General features: G+C 33.6%; 1 protein-coding gene across 1 annotated transcript; it reads left to right on the top strand.

Moving 5' to 3' along the window:
- The first annotated feature begins 3,787 nt into the window (after positions 1-3,787).
- Positions 3,788-5,799, top strand: LOC126688158 (cytochrome P450 78A9-like). Its single transcript, XM_050382764.2, has 2 exons — positions 3,788-4,881; positions 4,970-5,799. The coding sequence occupies exons 1-2, from the start codon at positions 3,910-3,912 to the stop codon at positions 5,588-5,590; spliced, it is 1,593 nt and encodes a 530-aa protein (XP_050238721.1). The 5' UTR covers positions 3,788-3,909; the 3' UTR covers positions 5,591-5,799.
- Positions 5,800-11,649: the final 5,850 nt, after the last annotated feature.

Below are 11,649 nucleotides of genomic sequence, written 5' to 3'. Positions count from 1 at the left end.
TAATAATGCTATATATACTAGTAGGGTTAAAATTAGGGTTTAGGGTTATGTATTAAGAGTTGAGATCATGTTAGAACTCTACCTTAGGTATTTATTTAATTAGCTAATTCGTATTGAAAAAGATGTCAAAAGGCTGTTTTGTTTACTGAAAATGTCAAAAAGGGCCTTCAGAACCATTAAAGTTTGCTTTTGGGCGATTTTACCCGCCAGAGCTACAAATTGGCCCATAAACTTTTAAGGCATTATAATTAGTCTAATTTTTTAGACTTCTATCACAATCATTTTGAATTTTTATAGACTATTTGCTTACGCTTTAATTTTTAAAGTTTGCCGTTGCGCATTAATCTAGTCCACTTGAATTCTAACATGCGGAGTGCTAGCTCGTCACCTGAACGGATATCTCTGAAAATCATCCTCGTATACTTTAATTTTTTTATCATTTTTTTACCTGTCCGGAAAAAATGTACGTTATATAATATATCAACTAGATTCCACAAAGATAAATAGTAGTATCATTTTTCACAACAATAATAAAGAAATATAAAAGCTTGCAGAATTTATACTTTACAATAGGGGTGACTGAAATAAATAAATAAACTTAATTTAATTTAAAATATCTAAATTTTTTATTTTAAGAATATTATATATTAATTGTTTAATTTTTTTTCTATCTAATCAAAAAAGAGAGAAGCATGTCTTGGTCTTTGATCTCTCAAAAAAGCGCAAGTTGGAAATTAGATTCCAATTAAAATCCGAAATGCCTCAATTGCATTTGACCACTCACTTGCTAATTAAAGCAACAAATCTGCGGTCGGGGATTGTTCCTCTTGGAAGGTTCAAATCAAAGCCGTCCAACTGTCTGGTCCCACTTTTTTTTATCTTTCATTATTTACCTTTGTCATCCACTATAATCTGGTAGGAACCATGTGTGCTGTCTGATAAGTGTATTCCCTTTTATACCCTTAAACTTATTTTAGATACATTAACGAAGAAAGGATCAATTCACCCCCTCAACTTGGCACGCAATATCAAATGAGACAATCTTGCCGCTTTTGATACAAACAGATCCAAAATTTGCGTTTTCGTATCAAAAACACCCGCAACTTGCGATTTCGTATCAAAAAAGCCCCTTTAACACAAAAAATGGATTAACTAATTACAAATTTTAATCCTAATTAAACAAAATTAAAAATATATTTAATACTAATTACACCTAATTAAAACTAATTAAAGCTAAACTTAATCTCATCAGACACCGCCACCACCCGCAGTCGCTTACCGTCTTCTCAGTCGCGTAGCTGCTGATCCTCGCCTAAGGAGCAAAGATCCTCTCTTGACGAGCATACATGTTCCTCGTTTTAGAGGAGCAACGAGGAGCAGCAACTCCTCGTCCCAAAACTCCGGCGGTTTGAGGGGGATGGTGGGTGGAGGATAAACGATAGCAAGAGCAAGAAAAAAAAAGAGGAAGAAGAAGAAAAAGGGAGGAAGAAAAAAGGGAAAAAGAAAAAAATCTCTAATTCTTTTATTAAAAAATAAAATAATTAGTAGATTTTTAAAATTGTAGAAATATGATTGAATTTTAAAAATTATTAGGGATTAATTTAATAGATAAATAAAATATTTTTTTTTTTAAATATTTTTATTTTTTTTAAGGAAAGTGTAGTTCACTTGTTTTGGTGTGAGTGGAGGAGAGGTTTTTTGATTAAAAAAAAGCAATTTTTGAATCTATTTAAACTAAAAATGGCGAAAGTGACTCATTTGATATCTCGTGCCAAGTTGAGGGGGAGATTTGATCCTTTGTTCATACGTTAACTATAAGGGGTATTATTGGAGTTTTGGTTTTAACCTTAAAGTGAATGCCACGTGCAAACAGGTTCATGAATTATAGGCAGAAACTTCGGTGTGCGCGTAATATGATTAGTCACCGTCATGAAAAATAGTCTTTGGCATGTAACCGACACGTGGAGGTAGAACAGCGACGGTTCACTACAGGTTTGGGTTGCCGTTATGGGCAATTTTGCCATTAGCAGAGCGTGTTTTTTGCTTTTTAGGGTTTTAATTTGCAGTGAAGTGAATAAAGAAGAAGAAGAAGAAACAGCATGGGTACATGGGTCTCATGTGCTACTGCTACCGCTACTTGGCACCCGACAGAATAGCGCCACAATAACCCCCACGTGTCCCTCGGCTAAACCTTAAATTTACTGAGCCCCATGTTAGACTGTCACACTTACAACCTCACGCGTAGGTCTTAAGCTTGACGCTCACTCTCCATTCACCCGTTTGAGTTCTCTTAGACAGAGTTTTTAGTCTTTTTTGATTAACTATAAAGTTCATTGTCTATATTTTTTTATTGTAATTTTTTTTTAAACTCAAATGCTATAAAGATACTTTTTTTTTTCATTTTTCATACTATTTTTTTACTATTTAAACTTAAATATCAGAATAAATTATCAAAAGCTCATACCCTAGACCCATCTTGAAGTCTCGGAAATTTATCAATTCTTTTCTCTTAATCATCCGATTATGAGGTTAATCCCTTGATCTTTAATCCCTTGTTATTAATTTAAAATGTTAATTACATAAGCTATCCTCATTTGAAGAGGTCAACTAACAGAAAGAAAATAAAAAGACTTATGCTATTAACAAAAGAAATGAGTGAAATAATGTCTAATACCAATGGATGATAGTAACATATAATGGAATATCCACACTAACGTCATTTCCTTAAACTTGATTAATTAATTGGGTAGTCATTGTGGATTACGGACGTGGGGCTACCGTTATGGACTTAAGCCGTTATTTATTAACGGATAATTAATATTTAATCAGTGTAAATTATAGTCTCATGTTACATAGCATTTCGTACTACTCTGGACAAAGAATTGTTTTTTATTTACATCAACACCATATGATTTGAATTTTTATTAAATAAATTTAAAACTTTTAAATATACATAATTATTGAATGATGGTATGTACTCTCCCATTGGACTGGAGCGTTATGTCCACGCTTCCCAGTGAAGGTTTACCTTTCTATATATCGTCACGCCCCCGTGGCGGCGTTGCTCCAATTCTTAACCAAATATGGAAAAGTAGTTGCCTTCTTCAAGTTTATTACACTTAACTATCAAATTAATTAGTGACAATGTGATTTCAATGCAATTCTGTAAACAATTGGTTATAATTTTTAAAAACATAAAATAATTAATATATTAGGCATCACTACCAAAAAATGATGTAAATGTTTTATCCAATTTATATGATATTGTACCATATTTTAGAATTTTAAAGAATTAGATTCCCATTTAATACCAGGGGTAAATTATTATGTGTGTATACAGATAATTATTTATTTATTTTGATCATTAAATTTTAGTTTTTGGTATTTTAATCACTAAATTTTAATTTTATTTAAACGAGAGAATTTTCGGTAAAAAATAATAATTTTATTTTTTTATTTAAAAACTTGCTACATATATATAAATCTAATAAATTCTCTCTAAAATAAAATCGTGCACATGTGATAAAATTTTAAGGTCAAATTAGTAAAATTTTATTGTCACGTGACAAAAATTTTCCGGATTTTTTTTATTGAAAACAAAATTAAAATTTAATAATTAGAATACAAAAATTAAAATTTATCAAAAGGAGAAAACAAACGACAGTTTAGGTATCTGGATCAATGATCCCTTAATACTACTATAGAGTAAACTGTTATGTAATCATTTATACGTAACGGTTGCAATTTACATAATTAAATTTATACAGTTTTAAAGCATTTCTAAATCTCCTCCATCTGTATATATATATCTCTCAGCCGACCCCTTTCTTTCAATCCCAAATATCGAACGCCACTCTCTCTGCTCTCCCTTTGTACTCTGTTTCTCCTAATTCCAATCTCAATTCTGCCATGAGAACCGACATAGATTGCGTTTGGGTCCTTGCTTTAGCCTCAAAATGTACAGTCTTCACACACCAAAACATTGCATGGTCAGTTTCAATCATGAGCCTGGCTTGGCTATTCATTTCCCTTCTCTACTGGGTTCATCCCGGTGGTCCAGCTTGGGGTAAGTACAACCTTAAAAAACGTTCTACTACAGCCAAATCCATTCCAGGTCCGAGAGGGTTGCCTTTATTTGGCAGCATGAGCCTCATGGCTGACCTCGCTCACCGCCGAATCGCCGGCGCGGCTGCGAAATGTAAAGCCGAGAGGCTTATGGGATTTAGCCTCGGGGATACTCGTGTTATTGTGACATGCAATCCTGATGTAGCTAAGGAAATTCTCAACAGTTCTGTTTTTGCTGATCGACCCGTGAAAGAGTCTGCTTATAGACTCATGTTCGACCGAGCCATTGGTTTTGCTCCTTACGGTGTTTACTGGCGAACACTCCGAAAAATTGCGGCTACTCATCTGTTCTGTCCTAAGCAAATTAAAGCTTCTGAATCTCAAAGAACAATGATCGCGGCTCAGATGGTGGATTTGATCAAGGGACAAAATAATGGTGATCAGAGCATTACTGTTCGAGGAGTACTAAAACGTGCGTCGTTGAATAACATGATGTGTTCTATTTTCGGGCGAGAATATAAACTTGATTTTCTAAACAGTGAAGCTGAAGAAGTTAGAGAACTAGTTGATGAAGGTTATGATTTGTTAGGTACTCTTAATTGGACCGATCACCTTCCTTGGTTAGCTGATTTTGACCCACAAAAAATCCGGTTCAGATGCTCAAACCTCGTGCCGAAAGTGAACCGTTTCGTCAGCCGAATCATCGATGACCACCGACATCCATCTGAATCCTCTGTTAAAGATTTTGTTGACGTTTTGCTGTCTCTTGAAGGCCCTGATAAGCTAACGGAGTCTGATATGATCGCCGTTCTTTGGGTAAGCAAAATAGACGGCGTCACGGCGTTTTACTTATAAAATTTTGAATGTTTTGTACTGATGACTAATGATTTTTTTGTTTCAATAGGAAATGGTTTTTAGAGGAACGGACACGGTGGCGGTTTTGATCGAGTGGATACTAGCAAGAATTGCACTTCATCCTGAGGTTCAATCGAAGGTCCACGATGAGCTTGATGAAGTTGTTGGCAAAACAAGAGCCGTTGATGAGTTTGATCTCAGTGCCTTGGTGTATCTGCACGCGGTTGTTAAAGAAGTGTTGAGGCTACACCCACCAGGCCCACTTCTTTCATGGGCCAGACTGGCTATAACAGATACAACCGTCGATGGGTATCATGTGCCTGCGGGGACCACTGCAATGGTGAACATGTGGGCTATAGCAAGGGATCCGGAGTTGTGGGCTGACCCGCTTGAATTTATTCCTGAGAGATTTGTGGCAAAAGATGGAGAGCTCGAATTTTCAGTTCTCGGGTCGGATCTCAGACTTGCACCATTTGGGTCGGGTAGAAGGACTTGTCCGGGTAAGAACTTGGGTTTAACCACGGTAACATTTTGGGTGGCCACGCTTTTACATGAGTTTAAATGGCTACCGTCCGATGGTAAAAAAAGTATTGACTTGTCAGAGATTTTGGGACTGTCTTGTGAAATGGCTAACCCATTGTCCGTGAAGGTGCAGCCTAGGCGGCCTTAGATCATCATCAAAACCAGTCATTTCTTTAGTATAGTAGTATTAAAGGTGAAGATAAAATATTTAAAAAACTAAATCAGCCTTATGATCATGTTGTCTCTTTTTGTTTTTATTTTAGTATTAAGTTGTCTATGTTATAAAAAATGATGTCATTTTCAAGTCATCATGTAAATATGGGTGAAAGTAATACAATTTGATTATTCACAGCGAAAGATTGTTTTTTTTCTTTTTAAAATGTAAATCAGATGATTATTAGAAAACTCGTCGGTGGTTCCGCTTGGTTTTATCGGTCCAATCTGATTGAACTAAATTTCAATTCTTAAATCTGCTGGATATAACTGCTGAGCGGTTTCTGATTCAATCCCGTCAAATTCTTCAATCCTTAACAAGCATGCATTCTTTCCATTTCTACAATCGCACATAATGTTTATTTGGGCTATTCATAAAATATCTCAAATAGGAACATTTATATTATTTTTAGTCGTTGTTCGCAGGAAAATATTTCCAAACTCGAATCTTTGAATTTATAGATGGGTACTGTGTGGATCGATGCTTTAACCGGTTCGGTCCGAAAAAGTTGAACAGGGTTTGATTTATCTAAATTAAAACATTAATCTGGAGGTTAAGAAACCCAGGCGAGATTATTGTTTGAACTACTCCTACTCCTAAGTTAACAACCGCGGGGGTTGAGGATAGAAAAGCGCAGGGCTTTGAAGTTTGTGTTTGATTGATAATTTGAGTTGTAGAGAATACAAACCTAAAGCTAGCTATTTATAGGGGACAAACCCTAAATAGAAAACCTAGTCTAATGAGATACAATCTCTTATTTAGATAAATACTAAGCTAAATAACAAAGATAATGACTAAAAATAAAATAATGACTAAAAAAGATAACTATTAAGCTAAGATAAAAATAAAAGGATAATTGATGGCTTTTGGGCTCAAAAACCCGAATTAGCCCATATGAGCTCTTTTTGGGCCAGTGTAAACAATGCCCCCCACGTCTTTTTAGCTGGATGTCAAGTAAGGTGAAAAGACGTATTTTTATCACATGACTTATATTTCACGACCCATTTAATTAATAATCGGTCATTTAGTCCGAAAATTAAATAATACTTGTCGGTTCTTTTAGCCGATCAATAATCATTCGTCTCAAGCCCATCAAATTTTGTGTGACACACAATTTAATCGGCCAGGTATTCCATATACTACTCGGCTTGCTAAGAAATTCACGGTTGCTTTGGTCATGATTCATGCATTGATCGGCAATCAAATGGACAAGACAAATTCTTGTCTTTTGATCATTCGCCATCTCCAGTCTTAGCCCATGTGAATTGTCATGCCTTGGCTAATAATATACAAGGAGCATGTCAACCAAAATATGCAAGTTATACACAAATAATGGTAAAATTGTAATCCACCATTTTATTTGTATGAAATTATGAAAAGCAACTCCAATGCTTTTTGCCAGACCATTATGTATTAAAACCATGCCGCGTCCACTTCCTTATTTTCTATCGCCACATCACTGCTGCTAAAAGACTTTAAACGTCCAAATTGTCACGCAAACTAATCGCCTATTGGCATTTGAACCTTTCTTCGGCCGAATTTTCTTATCTGAATTTATTTTGTGCTCGTGTCAGTTCGGCCAAACTATTGGCAGTATTGACGATACCTTACTCTAACAAGACTTTCACCAATAATTTCAGAACACTCGTTAACTTACCAAAATCCGCCTTTTTCTCCCGTTAAATTATTTTGATGGCTTCATCCATCTGATTCATCGCCTCATCAATACCCGCCGATTTTTCTGGGCTACCTCATTACACATGGTTATGAAATCGGCACGTGATAGTGAGGGGCGAGTGGGAGGTAGGTTGCAGACAATCATTCGTCTCGTCCTCTTGTACTTGGTTCGGATGCTTGACTCTGAGATCGACGGTCGTTGTCCCAGCGGGGGGTGCGTTGGTCCCCAAGCAGCTGTAACCCGACGGTCATTGTTCCAGCGGGAGGTGCGTAGGTCCCCAAGCAGCTGTAGCCTGACTTGTCATCACTTGTCATGATCGCCTCCAAGCCTGAGTTTGAATCGCCTGACGATGTGCGACCTACTTCGGATTGGATTTGGCTATGTTAACAAGTGCACCTGTAACTTTCCTTCGTCGTTCCGGTTTTTGTGCTCACCATAAACGCGTCCCCAGTGGAGTCGCCAAAAGATGTTCGCAGGAAAATATTTCCAAACTCGAATCTTTGAATTTATAGATGGGTACTGTGTGGATCGATGCTTTAACCGGTTCGGTCCGAAAAAGTTGAACAGGGTTTGATTTATCTAAATTAAAACATTAATCTGGAGGTTAAGAAACCCAGGCGAGATTATTGTTTGAACTACTCCTACTCCTAAGTTAACAACCGCGGGGGTTGAGGATAGAAAAGCGCAGGGCTTTGAAGTTTGTGTTTGATTGATAATTTGAGTTGTAGAGAATACAAACCTAAAGCTAGCTATTTATAGGGGACAAACCCTAAATAGAAAACCTAGTCTAATGAGATACAATCTCTTATTTAGATAAATACTAAGCTAAATAACAAAGATAATGACTAAAAATAAGATAATGACTAAAAAAGATAACTATTAAGCTAAGATAAAAATAAAAGGATAATTGATGGCTTTTGGGCTCAAAAACCCGAATTAGCCCATATGAGCTCTTTTTGGGCCAGTGTAAACAGTCGTAAAATATAAATGTGCAGAAATCACTTTATTTTTTAAAGAATGCAGAAATCACTTAAAAACGGAAATTACATATAAATCAAAATTAGCTGAAGTTATAATAAAATGGGACAATTATTACCTTTCACATGTCAACATCTTTGGTTCTACAAAATTACAACTTGTAGCACAAATCTTTACTATCCACCTGCTGGTCCGATTTGGTCGACCCAACTGCGGTTCGTGAAAGTCTGGTTAATGGTGGTCACTTGTGTCGGCCGGCGACGGTCAATTTAACAGCAGTCATCATGTAAAATAATTAATTGAAATCACAATTTGTTCCCAATAAAAGTTAAATCCTTGACCTAAGCTCTAAACTTTGACTTTATGTTCATTCCTTTTTCCTAAACTCTAAATTTTGACTTCAGTGGTCACCCTTTTATTACAAGTTCAAAACTTTGGCCTTCATGTTCATTTTTTTAAAACTTTAAATTTTAAACTCTCTGGTCATTCATTTGTCATTTTAACCTCCGTGGTCACCCTCTTTCCAAACTTTAAATTTTGAACTCCATGGTTACCAATCATTTTGTACACTTTTAATTAATTTAATTAAAAATTAATAACTCTTACACCGGCAATACCACCTTTCTGTTATAAAATTGTTAGAAGAGAGATTTACATGCACACATTGAGAATATCATTTAAGATATGATGATTCAGACTAAAACTTACGAATTATGCCTCTACAGAATGCGTGTTGAAAGTAATAAGGTTGGAAGGAATAACATGTCTATGTGATATGAACTATTCTATGTGCTATGTGTTAACTAACGATGCATATCATGAACATGCATATCATTTATATCATGCATCCAATATGCCACACATCAATATACTAACTTTTTGTGGATGCAACTACTAGTAGTATGTGCCCTGAGGTTATTTTGTCTGTATTCTTGTACTAACTATCCTAATAGAAATGACATATATGTTTTAACTGACTAAGTGTTTCGTTAACTAAATGTTCAGTCTTCTCACGTTGTGAAATAATTTATTCTTAAAAGTGCTCGACATGAATGACGATGTTGATTTGTCTATAATATTAGGAAGAGTCTCTTTCACTACAGGGTATGAATTGACGTTAAAAATGGTAACTAATCTTTTTTACGAGATAGAATAAAATTAACACGGTTGAATTTTTTTAAGGAAATTCGAAATTGTTGATTTTTATCGGTGTTGATATAATGATAAAGTTGTGAACAAAATAAGTATGAGAAAACCATTCAAGAAACTACTTAAGAAGATAAAAATTAATATTAATATTATTCTTATTAGTGATGGTCTTATAAATTATATTTAAAGTTATAATAATTAAAATAAAAAAAAAACAGGATAAAAAGGAACATTTCACATAAAATGACAACATGACATTAACATCTAGGATAAAAAAATAACATCTCACATAAAATGACAACATGATATTAACATCTAAAATGAGATATGTTCCATATTAAACATGAGGAAGGGAGTACAACATATGGGTTCTAGTAGGCGTCATTGATGATGGTTATTAAAATTAATTGTAAATACTAGAATTGGTCTCCTTTCATTTGTCCTCCTTCATTTCAGGAACATATTTAAGTTTTAGTGTTTCTTCAATCAGATACTACCTGTTTCATTCTACTCCACAAAACTTTTCTTTTTAATTATATTATAATAATTAATAATTTTACATTAAATTATTTTACTTTTTTCCTTTTTTACTCTCTTTAATTAATATTTAAATGAATTTTAAAGTGTGGTATATCTAATATCATAAAATTATATGAAAAAAAATTAAGTACCTTAAAGTTTTATCAATTATTAGAATAACGAGAATATATTTTTAATGTACACAATAAAGAGCAAATTATCCTAAGGTCTTCCAAATGTCATAACTCACACTTTCACATTTTCTGTTTGAAATTTAAATGATTTGGCTATTCACTTTTGTTTCCATCAACGATTTAATTCCTCCGTCCATTTTTTATGTTAATAAACTGAGTCAGAGGACTTAACTGAAAAACTATATATGATATGTATGGGGGTCTTAGAATAATTAATTCTATTAAGAGCAAATTATTTTAAGACCCCCCATATAACTAATATTTCACATTTTTGCCTCTTTGATTTAAAATTCAAACGGTATATGATATTTCACTTTTATTTTTATTAACAATTTAGTCGCTCTGTCCTATTTGATGTTAGTTGACTAAACCCAAAAATGGATAGAATGATTAAATCGTTGACAAAAACAAAAGCGAAAAATCATATTGTTTGATTTTTAAATAAAAAGGATGAAAGTGTGTATTATAATATATGTGGAGGACTCATAATAGTTTGCTATAAAATAAATAGAACCTGTGAACTAATATTTATAGTACGTGTGCTACACTAAATTCTGCTAAAATCGAGAGATCGGTTTCTTCTACAAACGCCAAATTGCACCCTTTTATATTGATACAAGAAGAACAAATATCAATTTATATCATCATTTACTTCTTAAGAAACAACAGAATAAATTAAAGAGCCTAATTTATTAGTATTTGTTTTATGTTGAGGACTAAATCATTTCTAATTTTCTATTATCATGAAGGAAAAAAGATTTGCAACAAACTAACTAATCATAACCGTATATTGACATTGAAAGCCCAAAAAATGCCAAAATTCATAGACTGTAAGGATTAAAATACCATAATTCCACAGTATATGCATCACTATGTCACTATGTGTCTATCGGCCATATTAATTAATCACAGGCGCCACAATTATACAAACCTTTGCTTCCGAAACTTGATGATGAATGTTGGAATCTTGGAAACTCATAAACATAATATATACAAATTATAAACTAAAGATATATTTAAGAAAATAATACGTGTCTCTTTCTTTCATCTATCAATTAGCTCGGCTCTTCTCTATAGCAGCTGCGCCGAACCTCGCTCAACACATAATCACTATATAAGATTAGTTATTATTATTTTTCTTTCTTTCTATAATTTTATTTATCCTATCTGAATTTTTGTTTTTCAAATAGAAAATTTTACAAGATATTTCTTCTGTTTTATATGAAATCTAAAATTTTGTAATATGATATTTTGTGATTTTCAAAATCAGTTGGTGGTTTCTCGTTTTGAAATCAAACAAATTAAGTATGTCGTACAAGTTTTGAGTTTCTTACATTTTCGGAAGATCAATTACAAATTAATGTTTTTAGAGAGGATTTACAAATTAAATTTTTAAAACTTGAATCTTGTTCTCTTAATTTGTCGTAAATTTTAAAATTTAATATTGTAATAATTTTCTATTTGTGAATTTTATA

This window comes from Mercurialis annua, linkage group LG6 (genome assembly GCF_937616625.2).
Source record: "Mercurialis annua linkage group LG6, ddMerAnnu1.2, whole genome shotgun sequence".
In the NCBI taxonomy this organism is placed as follows: domain Eukaryota; kingdom Viridiplantae; phylum Streptophyta; class Magnoliopsida; order Malpighiales; family Euphorbiaceae; genus Mercurialis; species Mercurialis annua.
This window is presented reverse-complemented; position numbering and strand designations above follow the sequence as displayed.

Excerpts from the sequence above, each read along its gene's own strand:
- LOC126688158 (XM_050382764.2), top strand. The coding sequence starts at position 3,910 with ATGAGAACCGACATAGATTGCGTTTGGGTCCTTGCTTTAGCCTCAAAA. Across the intron at positions 4,882-4,969 it reads ATATGATCGCCGTTCTTTGG|GAAATGGTTTTTAGAGGAAC; the intron begins GTAAGCAAAATA and ends TTGTTTCAATAG.